This window comes from Aquila chrysaetos, chromosome 8, assembly GCF_900496995.4.
Source record: "Aquila chrysaetos chrysaetos chromosome 8, bAquChr1.4, whole genome shotgun sequence".
Lineage (NCBI taxonomy): Eukaryota > Metazoa > Chordata > Aves > Accipitriformes > Accipitridae > Aquila > Aquila chrysaetos.
In genome coordinates this window covers 1,241,328-1,267,250 of record NC_044011.1, presented here as the reverse complement: position 1 = coordinate 1,267,250, position 25,923 = coordinate 1,241,328, and the positions used below count along the sequence as shown (strand labels likewise).

Here is a 25,923-nt window from a genome sequence, read left to right as displayed (position 1 = left end):
GGGGGATGCCCCGCTGGGTTTGGGGTTCAGCAGCCCTGAAAACCCAGGCACCCACAAAACCTCAGCAAGAGCTGCGCCAAGCAGGGATGGGGCGGGAAGCAAACGATTACGTGCCTCCTCGTGAGTCCCAGCTCAGGCTCCGCTCGGTGCCACCGCGAGGGCAGTGAGGATCGTCACCATCGGCCCTTCACGGCGGCGCAGAGCAGCGGTGGGGGCCTGGAGACGGTGCCAGGCTGGGACAAGACACTGGATGGGCTTCAAAGTTCAGGGGAGGACAGGGACAGGCACCGGCTCGCACCAGGGCGACGTGCTCGTGGCCGGGCAGTGCTGCCGGCCTCGCAGAGCCGCAGCCCGCGGCACGTGTGCGTGTGCATGCCAGTGCTGGTACGCACCGAGCATCACCGGCTCCGCTCAGTGTTTCGGGAGGGCGTCAGGGGACGCAGCTGTGAGATGCTTGGGCATGGGAATGCCAGCGGCTGCACACCTCCCAGCTGCCCGGTGCTCCTTGCCACGGCTCAGCTTTCTCACGGTGTTTGCAGCAAACGCGCTCACCGGGGCGGCTGAAAGGTGGCATCGCCTGCGGTCATGTTGCAGGAGGACGGCTGGGTCCCCGGTGTCGCGGCTCTCCGGGGCCGGAGGTGTTATCCGGGGCCGGCGCCAGCCCGATGCTCCGGTTACTGGAGCTGCGTGGCCAGCGGTGCTCGGGGTTGTGCAAACACCCCGGAGGAGCTGGGACCGAAGGCAGCCGTCTGCAGCCAATGTAGACAAGCGCTGTAATTTGCTGGCGCAGCAGATCGGCAGCCGGACCAGGGAAGACGCCAGCTCTCCTGGAGCCCGGCCCAGCACCCCGGTCCCGCGCCAACAGCTGCCCAGGGCTGGGGCTCCCCGGGCTCTCCTTCGGGGCCCCCATCCGTCTGCCCCCAGCCCTGGCTGCTGCGGGGGCACCGGGCTGGGCTTGGGAACCGATTTGGCTGGAGAAACGCATGTGCGTGCATTTGGCACGGCCGCTGCCGGGCTGCCGGGAATGCGGGGGCTGATGCCACAGAGCCCAGGGGGTTGTTTGCCCCTTCCCGTGACACTTGCAGACCGGAGGCCCCCGCCTCCCCCCCATGCCGCTGCTCCTCCCTGTCGGCCGAGGGAGGGCTGTGGCCCTTTCCATCTTCTGGAGGTCACCGGGAAGCCGGCGACAGGAGAAAACCGAACCCTCCCGCACCCGGAGGTGCTGCCGGCTGGGACCCCCGGGAAGGGCTGTGCCGGGCAGCGACGGCAGGACCCCGTTGTGTCGGGACGGGGGAGGCGGGCGGTGATGGGGACCCCCGGCAGTGTCCGGTGCCAGGTCTGGGTCCCGGCTGAGCCGGTCCGTGTCTCATCGGGGAGCGAAGCTCTGCAGACTCTCCACCTGCGACAGCTCCCCGGTCCCTGTGCAGAGCGAGGATGTTTCTGTGCAGAAAATCCTGTGGCCGCCACGCTGCCGCCAGGGCTTTGTGTGTCACCCACACAAGTGCACACGTGTCCGTGCACCCACGTGCACGGTGGGTGGTCACTGGTGTGATCCGCGTCCCCGCCACCAGGGACAGCCTGGCCACACGCTGCGGCATCGGTGGCTTTCAGGGTCTTGCTGTGTTTGGGGACATGGGACATCACCCGCTGGCGGCAGAGGCTGCTGGGAACAAACCTGCGAGCCCGGCCAGGGCAGGGGCTGGGTGTGTTACAAAATGGCTGGAACCGGACCCAGGAACCAAAACCAAGAGCCGTGCTTCCAGGAAGCCTGGGACAAACTTTGGAAGCCACGAAGAGCTCAGAGAATTGTTTGTTTTTTCCTGAATCCAGGTGGTTTTGGCTGAACTGTCCCCACGGTGTCTGGGCCCGTGTTCCAGCTATGCTGCGCTGGAAAAGGGTTTTCAGTGAACTAAAAATTCCACGTGCGGAAGACGGTGCTTGGCGACGGGCCTGCTCCCCATCCCAAAGTGGTCCCAAAGCAGAGAAAAGCAGCCGTCGCCCCGTTCCCCAGAAGATGAACCCTCCCGGTTGTGGCTGGGGTTCTGCAAAAGGGAGCTGGATTTGACGACACCGGGGAGCAGCGTGCAGGGGCCCGGGCTCGGGGGCGGCAGCGCGGTTCCCCCCCCCCCAAAAGCACCGCTTGGAGCCAAAGCCTTTGAATTTTCACATTCCCCTTGTGCTTACGGCTGCAGCCTGAAGAGCAGTGCGGTAACAGGGCCGGGGGCCCGCACCCTGCACAGCGCTAATTAAGTGTTGCTCGATGAAAACAGCTCTACGCGCATCGGCGGCTCTGCCCTTATTTATGGCTCCCAGCAGACGGGCAGGGCGCAGGCAGGACACAGGCAGGGATGGACGGTGTGGTGCTGGGGACCCTTGCTGGCTGCAGCCCGCACTGCAGCGGGTCGCATCCTGCACACCCCGAGGCGGGGGGCCGGGGGTCCCTGCGAGGCCGGGGGGTGCACAAGCCCGGGGTGCCGGGGCTGAGCCGCGTCCCCCCGAGCTGCCCGTGACCTCGGTCCGCCGCGTTCCCCAGCCTTCGCAGCACGACGGGACGGCGGAGGGGTGCGGAGCCCGCGGGGTCACAGGCTCGCCCAGCTCGGCCCCAAGCCGGGTGCTGGGTTTTGGCTGAGCAGAGCTTAGGGCAGGGAGACTGGGGGGACGGACACAAAACCGTTAGTTTCTCGTCCTGGAGCCGAGCACTCCCCCCACCCCTCGCAAGTAACTCCAATATCTGTTTTTATCGTTGCCAAAGAGCTGTTGCAGCCGGATGCCGTTTCACAGCCTGGCTGGAGAAGAGTGACTTTTTCTTTATGTGCAATGCCTGCAAATGCTTGGCAGTTTAAGAGAGCAGAGTAACGTATTTCAGTTGCTAACATCTCTGCAGTGTTTGTGGCGAGATAAATGATGCACTGGTTTATTGAAAATACCCCTAAGCAGGGTTTGTTAGCACGGGGTCCAAAATTAAAACAACGTACAGGCACCAGATAAGCAAGTGCTCAGGGAGACGACTGTATGGTGGACTCGGAGCTGCTCTATTCCACCCTGAGATTACAGCAAGAGCTGAATCTTCAGCTGGTGTAAATCATGGCAGCACTGACTTCCACAAGGCTGCGCCAATTTACGTCATCTGAGGATCTGGCCCAAATTCATGCAAGTCATTTCCAAAAACCCAATGTTTTACTGTCATGAAAATGTCAACATTTATTTCTCAGCTCGCTGTGATGCCTGGAGGTTGAGCTAGCCTGTAACCCCACTTTGCAAAAAAGGGCAGGAGAATTTACCAGCACCAGGCAAAAGTACGTTGCTCTGACATTTCTGCCTTTTGATGCTTCTTGCTCTTTGAGGAAAGCAGGATTTTTCGGCAGGGCCTAGTGATTTTATACGCTCTGATTTGCTAAACTGCCTCCTGATGCTGGTCTATCCTCAGGGAGGTGAGTCGTCCCCCCCCGCCTGCACCAGACCTCCCCTCCCGAGGCATTGGGGGGGGGTGTAGGGCTGAGTCCCCAAAGGTGGGAGCTCAGCTCCACCAAACATGCCTCGGCTTGGACACCCCAAGCGCAGGCATCCCCTGCTGCCGGTACAAATCTCACCCAGAGCATCTCAGTCCTCTAGAGCAAAACGAACGGTGCGTGCCGGGTGAGGGAGGTGGCGGTTCCGTACGGTGAGCACAGCTCCCGTCCCGCAGCTCCGCTCCCAGCCCGGCACAGCTCCCTGTGGGCAGCCGTCCTGCGCCGGCCACCGCGGCGAGCGCTGCCCCGCGATGCCCTGCGGAGGGTCTCAGAGGAACATCTCATCCCACCAGAGCATAAAATCTTTAACTGAGACTCTTGACATGATGGTACGTAACAAAAAAATATAAATACGAGCTGTTGCCAAAAAATGCAACCTGGAAGCAGGAAAAGGTGAGCAGTAAAAGCTTGGCAGCGTGTGGGCAGCTGCCAACCCTGAGCCGTCCCGGGGTTTGTCCTCTACGGGCCTGGCAGGAGCTTGCAGAGAAGGTCGATGACAAGCGACGCTGGCTGCACAGTGTCGTACTCTGCAAACAGGTGACAGAGGTTCTCCGAATCTGTCTGGCTTTTGGCCACGAACCCAAAGATTCTTTGAAAAAGGAGAGAGACTTACTCAGTTTGCATCCAGGAATCCAAAGGAATACACTTAAACTAGCCCCAGCCACAAAGCAAAATCCTGGTTCCAGCAATTCTACCTTGGCCCGCTCCCCAATCACGTTTACTTGGAAGCAAAACAGCCGGCAGAAGTGTTTCTGGCAAGGCTTCCCCAGCTGTGAAAAGTTTCTTGAATGCAAGGTAGAGCCAGATATAAACTCACTTCCTGAGCCCAGAGCAAGCGAGTCACTGGGAAGGCTGACTGATTTGGATGGGGTCTTTCTACATGAGGAGATGCGGAGAATTGGGCTTAGCCAAGCCTCTCATCAAAACCCACAGAGCAAACCCCCCCGTAGTTTCACCCATCTGTCCCACGTCTCATCCTGCCACCATGTTAACTTTTATCGCATCCCCTCTTCATTTTTAAGCTTTGATTCTTTGCTGCTCTGCAAAGCTTTGCAATGCACCCGCTGGAGAGGCAAGGCTGGGCCAAAGCAGCATCTCCCCCCCAGGTTTCCACCGGCATGCTTCGGCTGCCGGAGGTCCCCACGCAGGTCTTACCTCGAGGACTTGCAGTACTTCTGCCACCTGAGGGAAGAACAGAATTGGATTTGCTCAAAGACTGATATTTAACTCATTCCATCAGCTGCAAAGTCAAGGTGTATATTTAGCTAAACACAGCGTCTTAAGCCCAGGGCAGGGGCTGCACAGCCGATGGTTGGGATTTGGGATTTTAAGCAGTGCAGAGACAGGAGCAGCGGAGCTGTGCTGGGAACCGCAGGGAAGGGAGCACGGCACAGCGGCTCCAACCGGCACGGACGCCCTCAGCCCCCAAAGCGGCCGATAACTCACTTTCTGTTCTCAGGATCCATCCCGCAAAACCTGATGGCAGCCAAGGGGTAGTGTCGCCTGAAAAATACCCTGTGCGGGGGAGGAGGAGAGCATGGCATTAGAGGAGGAAAGTGCCCCGGCAGAGCTGGTGGGAGAAACAGGCATTTGCAAATTCAAGCCTTGCTCGAACTGTTGTGGCTGCTGGGGAATGGGGGGTGTGGGGGACAGGGGGTATGGGGGACGGCGGGTGTGGGGGTCCCGCTCCCCGGGGCTGCCTGCAGGCAGGCAGCTGGCAAAGCGCAGGCAGCTCTTGGGTTCAGCCGGCTCCTGCCTCCCACTCTTGAGATGTTGCCACTAACTTCACGTAAAGCAGCATCACGTCCTGTGCTGTAACAGAAGGGGTCAAGTCCATCCCTGGATTGCAACACGGATTTGTCCTAGCAGGCCAGTTTTTCTTGACGTGCTGCAGATCAGCGCGTTGGCAGGCTGAGAGGCAGCGAGAGAGCTGGGCGGTCACGGGCGAGCTGCGTTTCCATCAGCCATTTCGCTCTCCCCTGCACCTTGCCGCTGGTGAGCCCCTGGCCGCGGCAGCAGCCCCACAGCCCCGTCCCGACCGTCCCCAGCGGCTCTTACTTCCTCTGGATGTCCGTCAGCGTGACGCCCTGCTCCGTCACTCTGAAGTGGACGAGGGTGGGTGTGGGCAGCGTCTCCAGCTCGAAGGTGGAGGAGATGGCTTTCTGGATGGCCGGTGCTCCTGCGAGCGTCTCCATGCTCACCGAGTTGAGGTACAAGACGTTGCACACTGCAAGGACAGCACGGAGCCCGGCTCAGCACGGGGCACGCAGCACGCCGGTGCCTCGCTGCGCTGAGCGTGTACAGCACCGAGCACAGCGGGGCCGGGTCCAGGGCTGGGTCCCAGGCATCTTCCTGCAGGACCGGACGCACGTACGTAGGTCAGATTTGTTCTGAAGGAAATTAAAGACTTGGTGACTCAGAAATTCTTCACAAATTTATTTTGGTTTACTTTAATTCTTTGCACTAATTGTTTTAAAGTCAAAGTATTTAATTTCCGGTTTCTAAATGTCACATTTTGATTTTTTTTTCTGTTTATTGCATATTTCCTTTAATGAAAAGCAGAAATACCCCAAGCCAACTAACGGCTGAAGGCCAACCTAAAACATGACATTTCAGGCTGATTGAGCTGTTTAAAGGCCTGTTCTGGGTCAAACTAAACTTTTCAGCTTGCCAACTTATTTTTCAGAATTTCCAGCAAAACAAAGCAGTTCCCGACTCCCCTGACTGCGCCGTGACCCATCTGTGCGGTTTCCCACCCATCACTCTCTGCTCTCACCTGGAGCCCACCCACCGCTGCACCCAGGCTGGGGGCACCCAGGCGCGGAAGAGAAGCAAAGACCCTTCCCTGTCCTGCTGTGCCGTTTCCATGCGTCTCCCATAACGTCCCTCAGCAATTTAACCAGCCCCCGACCGCCCCATCCCTCTCCTAGAAACTCCAGATGTTCAGTAGCCACCAGTTCAACACTGATTGAAGCCAATCAGGAGAGAGGCTTAAAAATCAGGGGCTATTTAAAAATGTGGGTCTTTTATCAGCCTTGTGACCTCAAGAACTGTCTTTTCAAGCTTTACTTCACCATCGTGAGGACCAAAAGTCTCCTTTCTTTAAAAATATCAGGTTCCCTTGCAGGCCCATGATCTGAGGATGCAAAGAAAACCTGCAGGTATCTCCAGCCTGGTGATAAAGCCAGGAGGGGGACATCGCACCGGCACCCACAGATGCACTGGGGTGACCTGCAGCTTTGCGCAGGTCCAACGACCGCGCTGGCTTTTCAGCTTCTGCTGCGAATGGTGTCAGAATGGATGACATAAAAAAATAGAGCCTGGCGTTTGATAGGTAAGGACTAAAGCCCAAAGCATGGGGGCATGCCCAGAGCTCTAGCTATTGCCAGCTCGACTGTCCCCTGGTGACAGTAGCCTGCTCCTTTCCTCACCAGCAGTTTTCTTCAGGAGGGATAGCGTGGATTCTGGAGCGCAGTCAGGGCTATCTTCTCCATCAGCAAGATCTGCACGAACAACAAGCAGGAGGCACTGATGCCACAGTTCAGGCTGCTCTGGGTCACCACTTTGCAGTGGGTGGTGATTCCTTATCTCACAAGAGGCCCAAAGGCCCAGGACCGCTTAAATTGCGGTAATTAATTTAATTGTCCTCCACCACCCTCTCCTTGCTCTGTTCATCCCTGATCTCGCCACCCCTCCTTTCCTTGCCCACCCTCAGTGGTCTCCTGCTCCCCGCTGCTTTGCTGACCACCCTCCATCCCCAGCAGAAGCAAGTCACCACCGTTTCGTACTCCAGGCAGCTCTTGCAGTCTCTCCTCCGCCTACAGCCAGGGCAGTCAGCCCCGTTGCAGGGGCACCCGGGTGGTTCAGCCCCCTCCTCACTGCAGGACCGTGCCCACCTCCCCAGACCGGCAGGAGGGACTGCTCGGAGCATCGCTCCTGCCCCGGACACCTACCTCGGGTGGGGATGCTCAGCTTGCAGGGCAGTGCCAGCGGGGTGATGGCGTGCTGATACACGAAGGCAGAGAGGCTCCCTGCAACACAGAACCGTGAGTCGGGGGGGACCCGGGGGCCTGACACCTTCCATCCACATGCCTCTGGTCCCGCAACAGTGTCCCAGGGAGCTCAGAAGGAGGGAAGGGAGGGCTAAGCTGGACTATTTGGGGCCTCACAGCGACAAACGTGGGTTTTCCGACCCCCACCCCATGTTCCTGCTTCGGAGACTACTACCACAGTCTCACTGGCAGAGAAGTGAGGGCAGGAGCCGGGGGCTGGAGGGCCCCCGGGCCAACACGCTCACTGCAGGGTCCTGGCCCGTGCTTCGAGGGGCCTTTTGGAAACAGCTCCTGGGGCTGCCAGGGCTGCTGCGGGCAATGGCACCGTTCTTACCGAAATACAGCTCCTCGCTGGCTCCTTTCAGGTGCACCCCTTTGGCAGACGACTCGATGAGGAAGTGCCGGACGAGGTCACTGCTCTCATCGCCTGTAAACGGGATGGAAGACAGCGTCAGCACCGGCAAAAGCGCCGTTGGTTTGCCCCTGCCCTCCCCCGCCCACCCCGGGGCCCCGTCCCAGGGCATCCACCGGAGCTTCTGCTCTGCACGGCGAGCATGGTGCCAGCCCCTGTGCAGGGGTGGGATGGGCACGCACAGACCCCGCTGCCAGCATCAATCACACAACCAGTCCTGCGGCTTCTCAGCTTGCTTTAGTTTGCCTGCTTTCAGCTAAATCCTTGAAACAAACCCCACCTTTCCGAGCGAGTCCCTGTACCTGTCTGGCTGGCGGATGGAGAGACGGGAACCTTCATTGCCAGTCCAAAAGACCCCCGGTATGACGTGCTGTCCCGCACAACGAACGTGCCTGGCTCCTTGTCCTTCAGCAGCTGGATTGCTGTCAAAGCACAGGCAGAGGCTCAGCCAAGCAAAACAGGTGGAACCTCCCCACATTGCATTTTGCATCCGGCCGATGCTCTCGCAGGGAGTTGTTCCTTGGCAGCAGCGAGAAATACTCAGGAGCGTTTGCTGAGGACACGCACGTCCCTTGTGCGGGTACCGACTGCAGTGCCTCTGCGGACTGAGGGGCCCCGGCTCGGTCCCACGGGTCCCTGCGGTCCCCAGGGCAGAGTCAGCCCCTGCCCTGGCCATGATGAGTACAGCACAGTCAGAGGCAGGAGCAGCTTTGCTGGACTTGAAGGGGGGGACAGAGGGGCCGTGGCGCAGCCCGTGTTTCTGAGCCTTCCCCCTAGAGCTGTGAGAGGGTCTCTCCATGCCCGTCAGCCCCCACTATGCTTTGAATTGCCATCACTGAGTCCCCACAGGAGCTCAGCACAGGCAAAAGCTGGACTGAGGTGCTGCGGGGAGGCAAACTCCAGCAAGTCTGAGATGGGTTATCCCAGCAGAGATGCTTGCTGCCTTACCTTGGTCCCTGGTTATGCTCGGCTTGAACCAGTATTTCGATGTGTCCATCACAAACTTCATGGTCGGCTGCCCAGCCCTGAGGGGACCTGCAAGAGATCTTAGGGCGTCAAGGCCAGCGAGGGACCTGAAAGACCTTCACAGCAGACATCACTGAGCAGGACAGAGCCCTAGTGAAGATATTTCTTTTTCAGGCTGGCCAGGGTTGAAGTTTTTTTTCAGTCCTTTTGAACAGAGCTTCCTTCCTACTCCTCAGAATAACTCATTCTCCACGTAATTATCTCTCTTGGCAGGCTGCGATGGAGCGCAGAGAGGCAGCACATGGAATTCCCCAGCAGTGCCAGTCTGCCCAACCCTGCACAAGTCCACTGGACCATGGGGATTTACAGCAGCTGAAGACCTGACCCACAAAGCTCTCCTGCTATTCCCATAAGAATCCCAATTAAAACCCTCTGCCCCAAGAGCTGCCTCTGCTAATCTCCTCCGGAGAACAATAGCCCTATTGTTTACCCTTGAATGAGGGACCTTATAAACTCTGGTATCTTTAGATGTCCTCCAGAGCAAACTGGAACCCTAACCCCTCCTCCCCACCCGTTCTGGGCCCACAGACAAGTATGAAATGACAGAATTATGGTTCTCACTCTCAGGTGCTATGAATAAGCATATCTGCGTCTCCTTGAGGGGACCAGAGCGTTTCTGCCTGCTCAGCACGTGCCCCAGGACCCTGGTGGGCCAAACGCCGTGGCTAACGCAGGGTCATCAAGCAAAGACCTGGAGACCACCGCAGAGCCCTGCAACTCGCTGTGCAGAGACGGCGAGGGTCTCCAGCCCCAGCAAGGACCTCCTGTCCTTCACATCTATAACCCACAGATAAACCAGAGTAGGAAATGGTGTTCGCCCCCCTTTCCTGGCAACTGTTGGGGTCTACAGCTCCTTCCCCCCCACCGACCTGCCCTATGGCAGGGAGGTGACTTACTGTCCGAGACGCAGGAGAGCGCCGGTGCCGACAGCGCGTTGTTCAGGCTACCGAGCCTTGAGGGTGGGCTGCAGCTGGGAGGGGGGGTCTGCTTGACAGAGGCTTGGGGGGCTTTGGCCAGCCTGGAAGATGCATCTCCTTGTTCCAGGCACCCGTTCACCAGCAGCACTGGGATGTCGGCTGCGGAGTTGAGGATGGAGGGGGGGCAGCTGCTGGCCTGTCCCTTCTGGGACAGGGAGGTGTTGGCTTTGGTGGAGCAGGCTGCCCTGGGCTGGTGGGGACTCAGGCCAAAAGCTTCTCCCGAGTGAGACCTGATGCTCGGGGAAGGTGGGCAGGGGCTGCCCAGGGAGCTGGCAGGGGACGGGCAGTCAGCGGAGCGGCAGGCAGAGGGGTGACCGTCCGAGTCGTCGTTGTGGAGTGAGTGGGTGCTGCTGCAAGAGGGAGACAGAGCAGGAGGAGATCAGCGGGGCGGTTTAGCCGGGGTGCGATGCACAGCCCACCCCAGAGACCGGACCAGCCCTGCGGAGCATTGACTCCCAGCCTGAGGAAGGGGGTCTTGGATAGCGGGACTTGGGGTAACCGCCCCACGCCCCTTCCATCCCCATCGTCAGCCCGAGACTGGGACACGAGGCGGCATTTACCTTCCAAGGATGTAACTGGTGTCCGAGCCGGGGCTCGTGGAGAGCAGGGAGACCCAGCTGCTCCTCTGCTGGGCCCTCACCACGTGCACGGGCTTCAGCAAATTGTCGAAGCCCGGGGAGGTGCTGAGAGCCCCGGGACCGTAGGAGATGCTGTCCGTCTGGCCGGCCGTGCACTGCCGGGGGACAGCGATGCACTCGGATGCTTTGCTGCAGGTCGGGGAAGCAGCGCAGCTCGGGGTGCCCGAGCGGGGGCTCGTGGGTCCGGGTGGGCTCGAGAAAACCACGCTGCCGCTGGTGCTGTAGTTGCCCCTGAGTCCCCCTTTTTGGGGCAGGAAGCCGTTGCCCTGGGGGGACCTCGAGAAGGGCGTACCCGAGGGGCTGGGGGAACCCTGCCGCAGCTCGGGACACGTGGCTCTGCCTGGCGTCATCTCTATGTATTTAATGTCTGCAGGAAGAAAGAGGAGGTCGTTACTAATTCAGTGTTTGAGTCAGGATCATTAGCTAAGCTCCGTGGGGGATACGCGTCTCTGCTCTTCTTGCTATTAATTTTGGCTCCAGTTTGCATGCCCTGCAGGGCTGCTGGGCCCAGGGGAGGACCCCCGGGCTCTGCAGGGAGCCCCCCCCCATCGCCCAACACTGGCCTTTGTTAAGACCCTATGAGGGCTGATTTCTTCACAGACACCAAGCCACAGTGACCCACCCCAGTGCTGGCGGGCTCCCAGGGAAAAGGGGTTACACACGGTCACGTCTGACTGCTCAGAACCCCCTCGCCAGCATCGCACAGCCGGTGCTTGCCGAGACCTGCAGCGAGAGGCGGGTGTTTTCTCCAGCAGCCTCTCTGTTTGTACCTGACTCAAGAGAAAAACATCTGGCTGCTCCCCCCCCCACCCCGGGGATGACATCAGGTTCGGAGGGTGCCCACGGCAGCAGGCGCATGGCCCTGCGCACCCTCTGAGCTGGCTGGGTGGAGGAGCACGGGGGACGTCACCCGGCCCCCAGGCATGGATGGAGATCCGCACCACCCGCACCGCGCCGTGGAGCCGGAGGCAGAGGGAAGCCACGCAGGACGAGGGCAGTTACAAGGCTCTAGGCATCAGCAATGGGACCGGCCGTGTCAGCTGCAAGCGCGCAGCCCAGGGCAGCGGCCGGCTGCTCTCCCTTCCCTTCTCCCATCCTGCACAAGTCTCTTTAGACAAATAATTCCCAAGGCAGCTTCTGTGCCCGTGTCCTGCTGTGGGTTTCTTCCTGCTCTTCCATTCCTGCTCGGGGCAGGCAAGGCATCTCCTAGCTCCTTTCCTTGCCATTACTTATATGGTAACACATCTGACAGAGCATCGCTTGCTCCAAGACCTTCACTGAAACCTCACGGCCGGGACAAGGGGGTGCCTGGCTCCCCAGGTGTCTGATGCTCATTAGTCACCGCGTTCCTTGAACAAGGACAATTTCTGGCTGAGCTAGAAGACGCCTTTTAGCAAGAGACACTCAGACTTGATTTAAGGGCTTGCAGCGATGGCGAATTCATCACCTCCCCAGGGAAGCTGTTCCCGTGGTTAATCACCTCCACTGCTAGAAGCGTGCACCTCCTTTCTTTCTTGTCTCAACGTGCCCAGCTCTGTTTGCAGCTCCTGGTTCTTGCCCTACCATGGAGTTCAGGAAAGTTCCCCTTCTTAAAGGTGTTTCTTGGAGAGAGAAAAACCTCTTTGCTACGGCAATGAAAACTGCTCTTAACAGCCCTGAACTCCCTGGCCGTCGATGTTATGTGCCTCGTTCCTGCCCCGGGACCTGCGGGTGAGGGTAGCTGGCTGGGGCAGAGCAGCTGGCTCCAGACTGCCAAGCACTGCAGCCCCTGTTTACTGCAAGGAACAACCAGCCCTCTGGGGCATAAAGCTTGATGAGCAGGAAAAGCACAAGTCTGTACAAAAGTTACTCTCTGAGCCACTTCTCTACGCTGATCCCAGCGCGGGATTGCATCGGCACGGCCAGCGGAGAGCCGCCGAGGAGGCGCCGGGTAAGCCAGAAGGGCTGGTCCCCAGTGGGGACGCAGCTGGACCACGCACAGGGAAGGAGCCAGGACCGCAGCCTTCCCCCTCCACACCCTTACTGCCACTGGCAGCCAGCAGCAGCTCCTCCAAAGCCCGTCCTCGGAAAGGCTCCGGAGCCACATGGTTCTGGTATCAGTGTGCAAACCCTTACAGCAAGCTCTTGGCCAGATGCTTTTTGTCAGTGTCTCCCTCAAAAGGGGAAAAGAAATGGGGATTTTAATTGTCCTTTAAAGTAATAACTGAAAAGCATCTGTGCGCTGGGCTAACGAGGCCTTTTGCCTCCTACTTTTCTGCCTTTGCTTCTGCTTATCAGGTGCGGTTAAACCTCAAATATTTGCTCAAGACCTTGGTGAGTTTTTCAGCATCAAAGAGTGGCAAAAGTGCCACAAACAGGGAGCCCAGCTGTCACGCAAGCCGAGGTGCTCTCCTCTCCTCCAGAAACAATCAAGTACCAGAGGGAGTTAGTGACTCTCATGGACGTGTCTCCTATTGCTACAGCATCCGTTATGTTAAGAGCTCTCCTCGTGGTTTCCATTAGACAAGAGCAAGACCCTCTCACAGACTCTGGGCACCATCAGTCTCCTGCCAGCCCTCACATCGAGTGACCGTGCTTGCAGGGAACTTACACCTTCGGCAAAAAGTAGGGGTGTGGAAATCATTCAGAAAGTGCCAATGGGGCTCTGTGCAGCCTTCTCCTGCACAGCCGAGGGGAGGAAAGGGAGGCAGGAGCCTAATGGGAGCATTTCCATGGGGCCAGCTGGCATAAGATGGGAGCAGCGATGCATGCACAGGTCGCACGGCCGGAGCAGGAGGAGGTGGGTGAACAGGGATGCTGTGCAGCAGTAAGAAGTTTGTGTGAAAAAGAAGAGCTGTTACACGAAAATAAAAGCTGAAGTGAGGCTTTTCCCACTGAATTCAGGGCCAGATTTCCAGATGTTCCGTTCCACACTTGGAGCCAGATTTTCAAAACCACTAGCACGTTACCTGCTGAGCTGCTCAGGACTCCAGCCCTTGCGTGGTGCCTGAAAGAGAGGCATCTGAATCCCACTAGGCTGAGGAGCCAAGAGCTGAACTTGCCCTTTGTGATGGTATTTTATCTGCAAGGCCACCCCCGTCGACCCCAGCGGGAAGCAGGGATGCTGTCTGCTCCAGAATCGCCCAAGCCCCACGGCGTGCTCGTGCCGCTCCGGCCCCTGCGCTGCCTGACTCCGGCTCCGTTGGAGCATCAGGACCCTCACACCTGCCAAGGCTGCAGTTCAGTGCACTTGCAGACACACACCTCATCCTCCTCCAACCCCACGTTCCTCATGCAGATGTTTGCATGAGGGCTCAGGGACAACTGAATTTTTTTCATACCTTTAACATCCTCTCATTTGACCTTCCTCTGGAAAGAGGCCTGGGGACAGATTTTCAAGGTATTTCTGTGTCTAAAGACATGGATAGGCAGTAAGGCTTTTCAGAAGCAGTGAGACTGTATCTTCAGGCACCTTAACACATCACGGATCTGTCCTCCGGCACACCAGAACGCTTGCAGCAGTGTGGAACATGCTGTCTGCTGGTGTTACCCTGTGCACAGTGTGTTGAGCAGCTAACGCTGCAAAAGAGCCACAGGCAAGAGAGCTTGGATCAGAAGCAGCACACCCAGAAGAGCTTTGGATCACCGGGATGACAGAGAAGTGTTGCAAAAGGGTTCACGTAAGGCACCCAGGCATGAGAGCAGAAAGAGGGGGTTGGTATGTGCTGGTGATGTTCTGCCTTGTGTATGCCAGGTATGCTGCTGGAGGAGTGCACAAGCCCTGGAAAAAGAATTTCCCTGGCAAAATGATCGGGAACATTTAAATGGGATGGTTGTGTAACGATCAGTACCTTAGCCCAGGGCTTTGGAAATCTGGCTTCAAATCCTTGTGCTTCCACAGGTCAAGTATGACCCTGGGAAAGGCTCCACTGCCCTTTGCTAGAACTGGGGCTCCGCTGCAAGGGTAAGCACAGGCTGCACATCACATCTAGAGGTCAGTGCCTGTCTCTAGGCACTGATGGTAATTACTTGGATTAGGAGTTTTCTGAGAGCTACAAGTCCCGTTTCTAATGAGAAATGTTTTCTCCAAACACAGGGAAACAAACATCAGGTTGAATTAAAGGCTGTTCTCCCTGCTTTCTTTTGGATCCTGTTGAGCTAGCTGGACACGAGACATTTCAAAAGTGATCAGACCAGGGCCACCTAAGCACGTGAGTCAGGCAGAGAGCCTGGACACACAGTCTGTTCTCCTGCTCCTTTATATGAAGCCCTGATGTCAGGAGACAGTATCCCACGCTGATCCCACTGGGGATGGTGGGGCATGTCACTGATGCCCATTTCCAACCCTTCACAGGAGCACTGGACCTCGTCCTGCCCCCAGGGGCTGGTGTGTGGCCAACCTCTCTGCCCTGGACTTTCACTCTGCCTCTTGCAGATGGTTTTCACTAGGTCTGAGCTGCGCTGGCTCCACCGCACGACCAGCTCCTTTTGCCTCACCTATTGCCTCTGGATGTTGTTTCTTGGTGCCAGCAGCGTCACCCTGAGAAGCAGGTTGGATCGCATCCTTCACCGGCTTGCACGTGAGTGGCTGAAAGGTTGGATCGATTTCTAGGATCAGCTGATTGAGACTCTCTATTGATATGTCCAAGGTAGGAGACACCAGGTGAGCCTCAGGATCCTTGCCGGCGTTCTCCTCCTCCTTTGGCTGATACGGGGCGGTGGGTCTCTCCAAAGAGGTATCCTGCTGCCCCTTCCCCTGCGCGTGAGCAGCCACATGCTCAAACACGGGGTGGGCTCCGTACAGCCCTCCGCCGGGGAGAAGGCGTGCGTTGGTGTGCACCATCGTGGACGGGTCAGACCAGCCCTCCGTTGAGTAGTAGGCGTACTTCATCGGCAGCGCGGAGCAGCCCGGGTACCCTGCCGGGTGCAAGCTCTTGCTTTCCTCCTGTGAGGAAACACACACGGTCTGTCCAACACGCAACACGTGGTTTTGTATGACCTGTGACATGGTTTGGTTTTCTGGTTTGACGGCTTAGAGTCCAAGGGAAACCTCCTCCTCCTCGCCTCCCTTTCTCCACCAGGGACCTCAGACCCCTTCTTCAATCCAGCGTCTCAAGCGGAAGAAGAATCTAAGGAATGCAGAGAGAGGAGCGGTTACACAGGCATGCCCCGGGCAGGAGCAGACTTCAGCGGAAAAGTCTATAAAAACGGGGATTTGGAGTGCAAAGCTGGAATTCAGCTCATAAGAAAGCAAGTCATCCTGTATTGCTTTTCCACCCCCCTCCAGCCTCTGCTCCCGGTGCCACTGTGCATCTGGGCAAGTGCAAGGAGGATTAATTTGCAACAGCTTTTCAGGATTCAAAGGCCTAAAAAGTACATTCTCCTTTATTTGCACAGTGCTTATTTTCTTGGTTAAGAATGAAATGAAGCATCACTCTAACAACTTTTGCGTGGGACCCTGACCCTCGGGAGCCATCCAGAGAGGCAATGGCAGACAGCGAGCCCAGAGCCATGCAGGGTAGACTTGCAGTGGGCCGGAGAGACGGAGCTGCCTGCCAGAGCAATGTTCTGCGAGTGGGCGTACATTTAATCTGAGGGTTTATTTTGCTGGTACAACGTGAGCTGAGCCCTGGAAGCCTGTGTATGTGGCTGCTTTCTCAGTCAAGGCGTTGCTCTAGGAATCCGATTGCTATTAAATTTTGAATACTCTCTGGCTTCGCTTTAGAGAGAAAGTATTTTTTAATTTGCCATTAAAAAAACCCCACAGCAGAAAGTAGGCTTCCCTTGGGGGTTCTGGGCGCAAGGTCTCAGGACACCGTTTGGCGGTGGGGAAGTCGTCCAACTGCATCAGCAAACAAGTGGGGTCCCCCCAGCTGCTGCTCTCCCTCGTGCTCCTCTGCACGCCGGCACGGTGGGAGCTGCTGCTCAGCAAAACTCACTGCCACCAAACGCACTGGGGGAACCTCGCTCACTTCTCTCCGGATGAGGAAAATAAGCCTGCCTCCCTCCGTACCTGCTGTGGCAGCCAAAACCCAACATCTCGGTGCTTGGGGACATCAAAGCCAAGCACATTCCTCATGCCCGTACTGTGCCGGCTGCATGGGAACGTGCCTGTCCTCTCTGTTCCTCGGGGAGGGCAGCACCCGTGGGGACCACGGGATGTCTGGAAAGTCAGAGCGAAAGGCTTGCTGGCAGGAGTTAATCCTACAGCTCAGGGCTCGCTCCTCCATACCCTGTGTGGATCTGGTGCGTAATACATACAAACAGTGAGCTACACTTATTAAAATATTTGTCCTTTCCTGCATCAGCCTTGAATGACTGGCTTATTTACTCGCCTATCTCAGATTGATTAACTATGGAGTCACAGGATTAAGAAAGAGACACGTTGCTCTCGGGCAGCCAGTCCAAAAACCCCTGTGGGCGAGGGCAGGAGTGCTGGGCTGGCGCGGTACGTCATGTCTGGTAAGCGGTGACTAATTGCCATGCAGGGTGTTGAGAGCTGTTATGGAGATGGCTCAAAACAGGTCAGCTTTGCCCTCGAATTATATGACCCTGAAGAAGTCTCTCCTCTTGCTGAAGAGACACCCAGAATAGCACAGACTCATGAAGATGAGCGAATTAGAAGCAAAACATTGCTGCTGTCTGCTGCTGCTCACGGCGTACGGCACTCGACATGGTTATGGATCATGAGTCACACCAGTTAACGCTCTTGAAAGAGCTAGGAGAGGTTTTTAAGCACTGCAGAAGTGCATAAATACTTCAAACCCATTTAGCTTCCTCTCAGCCTGGACCCCACTGCGTCTCCTCAGCCTCTGATAGATTTTATTTACAGGACTGGCAGGCTGGTCTGTAAGAAAGGCTCAGGAGCAAGGATGTGTCCTACACCAAGACCTGTGCTGTGGAAAGTAAAGCACCTCTGGAAAGCAAAGCACCTCTGGAAAGCAGCTGTTGCACCTTTAGTTGCGAATTAGACAGGCACATGACATCTCTGAATTGTAACTGACTGATTAATACTACAGACAGGAAAGACACGCAGCCCCAGCTGCACCTCCAGGCATTTGGGGCTGCACTTCTGCAAGCCAGGTCTGTCCCAGCCCCGACGGGAGATGGAGAGAGCCCGGAACAGGTTATCCCTATGGAGGGCCAGCTGTGAAGGGATCTATCGGAAAATGGATGGGAAAAGCTGGACTTCAGGGTAGCTGCTCCCCCGGCTCGGGGGGCAGGCGGGCGAGATGCCCGGGCTGCACGTGGTGGGGTCCCTCCTGCGACCGCAGCAGTGACACAGCCCAGCAGCTGCACAGCCTGCGGTGCCTCCCCAGCACCTGCGCGTTGCTTTTCCTCGGCATTTCTGCACCCAAAGCCCGAGGCCCGGAGGATGCAGAAGGGGGCTGGGACCCGAGTTCCCCTTTCCCACCAGCCAGCTTGGCTGGCCGTGCCGTGCCGTGCCCGGGCTCTGCCCGCAGAGCTCGCGTCGCCTCTGATCCGGTCACGGCACGGCTCTGCCGTGCGGTCAGCCGGATCACAGGTAAGCGGTCTGCCCGCTTGGGTTTCCTGCCCTGGAGCACGTATGTGCCGTGACGCCGCAGGCACCGCCATGAGAAGTGCAGCACGGTACAGGGCTTGGAGGGAGCGCTTGTTAAATATAAAAAGAGGAGTCATTCCAGGTCAAAAACACAAGCTAGATGGAGTGAAAATTGGATTCTCCCCTGGGGAGAAGAACTGCCTGGCTCCAGTCAGCGTCCACAAGACAAGGCTGGTTTTAATTTAAGTAGGTACAGAAATAACGTGCAGTATGCATGAACCAGGACTGTCAGGGGGTTCCAGGAGCATGCACGCAACAGCTTCCCTCCTCTCTTGTACTCCTGCCCCGAGTTTTTAATCTTTCTCGTGCCTGATGCTGCCAGAATTAGCCTCCAAGCCTCATCTCTCCTCCCTTCCCTTCTCTGGGTTAAAGTGAGAGGTCTCCCAGGCTCCTCACAAGAATTTTGAGCCTCAGCTGCAGGCTCTGCTGCTTGGAGCCACAAAGGGGGAGAAGGGCTCGGGCGAAGGAGGTTAATCAGAAGGTGGCTGTTAGCCACCAGCGTGGTGCAGCCATGAGAAAGACAAACGCTGCCTACAGACATCAGGACTTTCCAAGAGCAATCAGAAATAGCAGTGCCCTTGTGCACAGCCCCAGCAAAGGCTGGGCAGTGTCCAGCTCTGTCCCCCAGGCAGGGAAGAGGGGCCGGGCTGGAGCCCGAGACCACGAGCGCAGGCAGGGAGCCCGTATCGCGCAGCGAAGCTGACGGCACATCTGTGCCGTGCCACGAGGTGCGATGCCCTTCCCTCCGGCAGCAGCGGCAGCAGAGCAAGCTCTGCAACAGAAGCATCGCAGCCCTGGCAGAGGTAACCCAGGCACTGCAGACATGCCTTACAGGGCTTGGCTGGCTGGCTTAACCGAGCCTGGGAGGATTTACTGGCTGTACAGAAACACTGGGGGAAGGAGCACTGTTGTTTAAACTAAGACAAGGCGAGCGCAAGAAGAAATGGAAATAAGCTGGCCACAAACACATCTAGACTGGAAATTACAGAGTTTCTGCTTCTGGAAACAGACTATGGAACAGAATTTCCCCTGAGATGAAGGGGACAAGTCACGGATTTTGGATGCAGACGGACATGCTTACAAAGGCTCTTGGTGAGGCAGCTGCCTGTTGCACCAAGAGACCCGGCTCAGCGAGGCAGGAGTTGCACGTCAGCCCAGTAACCCCAGTCCTCCCCTCCACCTCCAGCCCAGCTTGGCAGGCAGCCCCCCCCGCCCCGGCACGAAAAGGAGCTGGGCTCAGGGCATCGGGACTGGGACCGGAGCCGCAGCACCCACGTGGGGCTGCGGAGAGCCGAGGCGGGAGGTAGGGTGCTGAGTTCGGAGGGCTGCAGGGTACCTCCTGGGCGGTGGTGGGAGAAGCAGGGTGCCCTTGGGCCAGGGCTGTGCCAGGCACACCCCGGCTGATAGATAACTGCCTGCACACCCTTCCCAAAGCCGCCAGGCACAGCCCAGCCCAGCCCGGCTGCAACCGCCACGTGGACGTGGACCGAGCCCTGCGGACCCCGCGTGGAGCAAAGTCCCTCCGTTGCAGGGCCCCGTCCTGGCTTCGTCTGCTGGAGCACGGCCAGCTCGGTGCGGACCCCCGCCTCGGCGCTGGCTGTCCCCCCACCAGGCTTCAGCAGATCAGGCGAGGTAATGGCAATGCCGAAAGCGCTGCCTCTCCGCTTGGCCTGGCAGCTGCGCACGCAGAGCCCTGAAGGTCCCAGCGCGGTTATTTGGAGCTAAGACATACGAGCCGGGACACAGGCTTGTTCCCTGTCTGCGCAGAGACCCCAAAACAGCAAAGCCGGCTGCCAAGTCTGGGTTGTTTTTCCTTGCAACATGAGCCCTGGGATGCTCCCGATGACAAGTCTGTTACATATCCCCTCACTAGGAAGAGCAGAAGGAACTGCTGGGACACCCAGAAGAAACTGCTGGGACACCCAGGATTTACAGAGCTCATTACACTCAGCTTAATCACTGCGAGGGCTGTGGGATGACTTGCCTGGATTAGCAGGGCATGCTGATGAGGTTGAGGAAGAAAGTTCCCATGGTTATGCTGTGTTTTGCCTGCAGAGCAGAGAGAGCAGCAGTATCACATAGCAAATATTAATATACCTCCAGCTACGGGGGGGGTCCGGCACCTGGAGCATGAGGCAGCTGGTGCCTGAGGAGGAGCAGCCCTCCCAGCGTCCGGGGGGAGAAAGGTGACTGTCAGACAAAGCCGTCTCCTTCCTTGCTCAAACAAGAATAATTAGAAAGTTCAGCAGCAAGAAGAAGCCTTTATGAAATCCCAGACAGCATCACTAACTCTCGGTATTTGATCAGCCCCTGGAGCCCTGCGACAGGGCAGCATCTGTGTGACCATTGCCAAAAGAGGACTTTTTGCTGGGGCAGTGAGAAGCACTCCAACACAACCCATCAGCGTTCGGCAGCAGAAGCCATCCTCCCACAGTGATCCCTCTGTGAACAGCCCCAATGCATTGCTTTTTTAGCAATATTTCAGACTTTTGAAAGGGTCTCCAGGGCTTTGGATGAGGAGGGTTATTAGTAATGTCGAAATTGCTACTCAAATAACTCTCCCTCCCACTGCCATGCTCCCTTTTCCTTTCCCAGGATGGCACTCTCCCCTTTGGCAAGAGCTTCTCTGGGTACGAGACGAGCAGCAGAGCCTGGTCCCCCGTGCACAGGAGAGGTCCCAGCACAGCCAGGAGGGTTTTCCCTCCAGCTCTTTGCAGGGTGAGCAGTGGACACGGGAAGATCAGGGAGGGGGCAGCAAGGAGAGCATCTTTAGACGAGGGTGTCTGTCCAAAACTAGACTAAAGTAGCCAATCCTAGGAATGTTTGAGATGAGTTACAGGAATGTGAGACTTTCTAGACACACTGACAAGCACCAGCCTGGATTTTTCCCTTCTGACACCATGGGCACATCTCACCTCTGTCCCCTCGTGGGACTGCATTAGTCAGTATTATTGCAATGGAAGCTGCAGCATAAGAGAGGCTGTTTCCCTGCATTTCAGAGGTGCCAACGGAAGGGAGAGGAGGGGAGCTGCTGCACAGAGGGCTCTGCAGACTCTAAACATTTCTGAAGGACTCTGTACACCTGCGCTCCCCTGTGCACGTCCCTTTGAGTGTACAGCACTGCACCCCAGGGCTTGAAACCTTGTGAAGCAGCAGACCATGCTCCATGCTCTTCTCTTGGGTCCAAGGGACAAACAGCACAAGGTGGGACTAGATACTCTTCCTCCCCTCCTCAGACCTCCACCTTCCTGCCAACACACTGCCTGTGTAGGCAGATGTATCTGCAGTGCTCCTCTATGGACCCCTGGTTGCACAGCTTCCACGCAATCATCCTGATGCTCTGGTCTCCTCTTATGCAAGGATGGATCCTCAGGACCTTGGTTTTGGTTTGACAGCACCTCTTGATACTGACCTGAGTCACGATGCTTTGACCTTCCTGACTGTCAGCAGCTTAAGAAAGTACAGCGGTACCAAATAACCTCAACTAATGCACAGCTAGCTGATTTTCCTGCCGAGCTCTACAGAAACCACAGCCTCCAGCTAGTCACACTTCATGCTACCACGTGGCATTTTTATTGCCTTGAACTCTCAACACTTCACCACACCGCAGCCTCCCACTGAAAAGCAGGGTGCACACACAGAGACACACGATCGATCACAGCCTCATTTCTACAGGCTGGATTCTCTTCAGGCAGAGTGAACGAAGCATCTCACACCACTTCTACAGATGCACGGTCAACAAACATCACTGGAAATCTTAAATAGGCTTCAAACTCAAGGTGAGTAAGAAAGGTAATTGCTAATAAAATAAACCCCATAGACTACTGAGAAAAGTCCAAAACCTTAGCCTGAGCAATAAGCATAATCCCATGCCATTTCTCTCAGAACATCCAGCAGCCTTCCCCACCCAGGATAAACATCACTTGGTTTCTCTGCCAGCCGGCAGTATTGTTCAGGCAGGAACAACCATGTCTTGGCTTATTTGAGATCTCTGCAGCAGATTTATCCCAAGGCACAAGAATAATCACCAGCTAAATGCAAAGCAGTAGCAGAAGAAAGAGAAGTGATGGAAGAGAGGAACCGATACAAACTGTGAATAACATTAGCATGGAGGATCGAAGGAAAAAAAAGGACTTGAAAGAGACAGGGAAAAGGCAGAGACAGCCTTTGAAATCAGCCCTCAGCAGGTACCTGAGCTGCAGCTGCTCGTCCCCGCTCCTGCACACCGCTCTTTCTGCAACACCTCCAACAGCACCTTGAGCTCATAAAATCAGCACAAGGGTGAGTCTGTGCAAGGACTCAGTCCTCTGGGAGCCTTGGATTTAACAGGAGCCCAGTCCCTCCCACCTGGGCTGAGCTTTGCTCGCCGCCCCTCCGTGCGCAGGGTGCAGCCCCGCTCAGGCCAGGTGTGATGCAAGAGGGAAGACCCAGATGCCGGGATACAACCCGGAGCAGCGCTGAGCTGGCGAGAGACCAGGCTGCCTCCAAAGCAGGCTGGCACAGGATGGCTGACGGCTGGGAGCTACTCAGCCGAGCTGCTCAGGAGGATGACTTTCAGCTGGTGCAGAGCGAGGTAACTCTGCTTGGAGCAGCTGAGGATTTGATGCTACAGCTGCCAAAGGCCAGGACCGTGCTCTGCCCCTGCGATCCCACGTGGCTCAGCCGGAGCCCAAAAACCAACACTCAGCCATGGCAAGGGCCCCCTCGCCGCTCGTGGAGGGAGAACAGACAGGGACCGTGCTTCAGCCTCGCCCTCCAAACAGCAGCTGTAGGCTGTGAAAATAAATGAAGAGGGAACGAAAAGCACACGACTCTCTCCTTTCCAGCTGGAGCGTCGGAATCATGGTTTCTCTCTGCTCCTCTCCAGAGTATGTGTTGATTCCTGGTGCAGAGGGTACCAATAGAGCTGTTGTCGGAAGGAGCGGTTCGAGAGGTCACAGCCTGGCCCTTTGCCACTGCCTCGGTGGCAGAAGTGCTGCATTAGCAAGTGAGATTGGTTTAATTCAGTGCAAAGGGAAAGAAATGATCTCCCATCACGTCTGGCTAAAGGGCGGCTCTAGACTTCGGAGGCTGCTCTGGCCTGATCTAAAAAAAGACCCAGGTCTGCCCACACCCTCAGCACAATTATCTGACTGGTGTATTACAGGGAGCAGGTTAAAGAATATGTTTAAAGGCGACTGTGTCTCTAACTCGTGTTTGCACAGTGTCCAGCCCAGAGCAGTCAGGCCTGACTGCTGCATGTAGCATTCCCACATTGGGAATGGATAATAAATAATCCCCAAACGTCTTTCTGGATTGCTGTACATTTTGGCTCAAGGGTTTCTTCCAGTTTCAATGGGCACAGAGCCATGCAGCAACCTTTAATATCATATATCTGAAATACCCCTTTTTCAGGGAACTGCCTATTCTGCTGCCCATAAATGCTTTTGGCTTACCGCAACATTGCCACACTGCTAAGGGACGCTTTGAAATGTCCGATTTTATCAGGAAATACACCATATAAACTCACTTCCTTTAAATTCCTTGATCTCACTTTACAATCTTTCCAACGTTTTAATTTATTATCAGCAGTTGTTTTTTCCTTTCCTTACATCCCTGGGTAAACAGTGTTTCACACTGCCAGCACAGACCCTTTCCTTCTGTAACGGCTGCGAGACTGCAGTGGGGAGTGATCTCCTGGCAGCTTTCCTTTTTCCTGGCTGGTAAAATTCACCACTGAGGAGGTACCTGACAGACAGCATTTATAACCTGGAGGACATTCAGTATCGCTATTACTACACACACATCACCAGTGCGAGACTCCAGCTGGAGGGAGCAGACGGGGAGTAATGCTGGGGAACCATGATCTGCATTAGGTCCCTTGAGCTGAGCATCTTATCTCTGGCAGGATGCTCGGGCAGTTATAGAGGACTGCGCCGGTTGCAGCAGCTACAGACAGTGTGGGAAGAAAAAGTGCCAGGGCCGTGGGGGGAGAGGAATGGTTCTGGCAGTAGAACAAGGTGCCTCTACGCTCTGGTCCCATCGTTTGCAGCCTGCGCTCAGGGCACACCCAGGCTTTGACGATGTTCTTCTACGGGGTTTGCAACCCTGGTAAGCTCAACCCTGTGTCAGCAGGATAAAATGTGTTGTTCAGGGCTAAGCGCCAGCTTTGGGAAAAATGGCACGTGGGTGCGCACATCCAAGAGCGACCCTGTCCTGTCCCACTGCCCCAGCTCCAGCCAGCAGCTGGTTCATGCCTCATTTGAAAGAAGGTGGTGATCAGATCAAACCTGACTGCGGTGCTGGGCTGGCGTCCACAAAAGAAGGCGCTTCCATTGCACTGACACCTTTCACTAACATTAACTTGCTCAGCAATTCATAAATAAATGCCAAACTGTTTGCTGTGTTTTAACATCCCATCCTGTTTGCCCCGGGCTTGAAGAGGCCTCCCTGTCCCAGAGTGATGCAATTCTTTTTCAGTGGGTATTGGATTGTTACTGCTATTGGCACTTATAAAACCAAATTGAAATCCTGTGTTGGTTTTTTAATGTTGCTTTCAATCTGCAGCACAGACATTCACATCTCAGTGCTTTTCCATTTGCATTGTGTAAGGCACGCGGAGATGTCCTGGAGGGGCCAGTTGCTATAGAAAAAGGCTTGTTTGTTGCAGTACTGTCAAACTCCTCCCCAAATGCTGAAGCGTGGAAATATTGCAAGACCCCTCAGAAAAAAACCACCATTTTCCTTTGGCTTTGACTTTGCTGGTTTTGCAGTGAAGCCAAGATGTTCAGTGGCTCTTTCGCCAAGCCATTACATCTTTGCGCTCTCTGTATGCGTGGAAGATTAATGGGAAAAAGTTAATGAGGTGCACAGAGGGCTTGTCAACACAGCAGGGTATTTTGCCCTGCCCCGATGGATCACTAGCCACCTCCTGTGTTGCACAGGTGTAAAAATCTGCTTGCATTAGGGCTCTGTTATCCCAATTACAACCCGGGTTAAGCTGAATTTACTGAGGATGTTTTGTATTTAAGCAGTAATGTCTGTGAGAACCACACACCAGTCAACTGTGCGGGTGTACTTACACTGAAGCGAAAAATCCCACCACGAACAAGCCTCTGCGTCATCCTGGATTTTCCCACCCTGAAGGCCCCAAACATTATTAGCAAACAAAATACCTCTGTACTCCAGCAAACAACATATCCCTAGACTCTGTAAATAGTTATACAGTTGTGCAGGTGGGTAAGACCATGGTAGTGCAACTCCTCCAAGGTGGAATGGGATAGGCGGTTAGCTGCCAGTAAATGCCATTTTTTTGTCCCTAGGAGAGCACAGGGAAATCAGGAGGAGTGGGAGACTGGTTGGGGGATTGCACTCTGGTCACAGCTGGTAGCTGGAGATGGCCAAGGAAAACCAGAGCAGCCATAGGACTGGTTGGAGGAAACCCTTTCCTCCCGGGCCCTTGGCAGCCCACCTTTGGGCTGCTGCTGGCTGGGGGCAGGATCACTGGCAAAACGGAGCAGTGCCAGTAACAGCAAGATGTGCAGGGGCTGTTTGCAGAACAGATCGACCTTCCCAACAGAGGCAGGCTGCAAAAATAAAGAATGAAAATTTATTTCAAGAATAAGAGAGGCAGATAGCCATATAGTCAGCATCATGTAGGTTTTGTAAATGCATGGTTACTTGTGTCTGGAATTTGAGCAAAATAAACACACAGATATCAATGATCTGACCAAACATAAAAGAGTGTTTTCAGAGGAACAAATATTGGT

The 25,923-nt window shown here is 56.0% G+C and overlaps 1 protein-coding gene across 3 annotated transcripts; it reads right to left on the bottom strand.

Annotated features, from left to right (window-relative positions):
• Positions 1-2,886: 2,886 nt before the first annotated feature.
• On the bottom strand, positions 2,887-22,479 carry TNS4 (tensin 4). Of its 3 annotated transcripts, none has more exons than XM_030021666.1 (13): positions 22,367-22,479; positions 15,091-15,722; positions 10,537-10,981; positions 9,896-10,326; positions 8,922-9,008; positions 8,276-8,395; positions 7,896-7,988; positions 7,463-7,540; positions 6,941-7,012; positions 5,568-5,736; positions 4,956-5,024; positions 4,665-4,691; positions 2,887-4,098 (listed from the first exon to the last, which is right to left on the bottom strand). In XM_030021666.1, the coding sequence occupies exons 2-13, from the start codon at positions 15,599-15,601 to the stop codon at positions 3,969-3,971; spliced, it is 2,232 nt and encodes a 743-aa protein (XP_029877526.1). In that variant the 5' UTR covers positions 15,602-15,722; positions 22,367-22,479; the 3' UTR covers positions 2,887-3,968. The 3 variants fall into 3 exon arrangements, with proteins under 3 accessions (XP_029877526.1, XP_029877528.1, XP_029877527.1); XM_030021668.1 differs by having other exon boundaries at positions 9,896-10,323; XM_030021667.1 differs by lacking the exon at positions 22,367-22,479 and having other exon boundaries at positions 15,091-15,724.
• Positions 22,480-25,923: the final 3,444 nt, after the last annotated feature.

Excerpts from the sequence above, each read along its gene's own strand:
- TNS4 (XM_030021666.1), bottom strand. The coding sequence starts at position 15,601 with ATGTCACAGGTCATACAAAACCACGTGTTGCGTGTTGGACAGACCGTG. Across the intron at positions 10,982-15,090 it reads ACAACATCCAGAGGCAATAG|ACATTAAATACATAGAGATG; the intron begins GTGAGGCAAAAG and ends TTCTTCCTGCAG. Across the intron at positions 8,396-8,921 it reads GAGCATAACCAGGGACCAAG|CAATCCAGCTGCTGAAGGAC; the intron begins GTAAGGCAGCAA and ends GTGCTTTGACAG.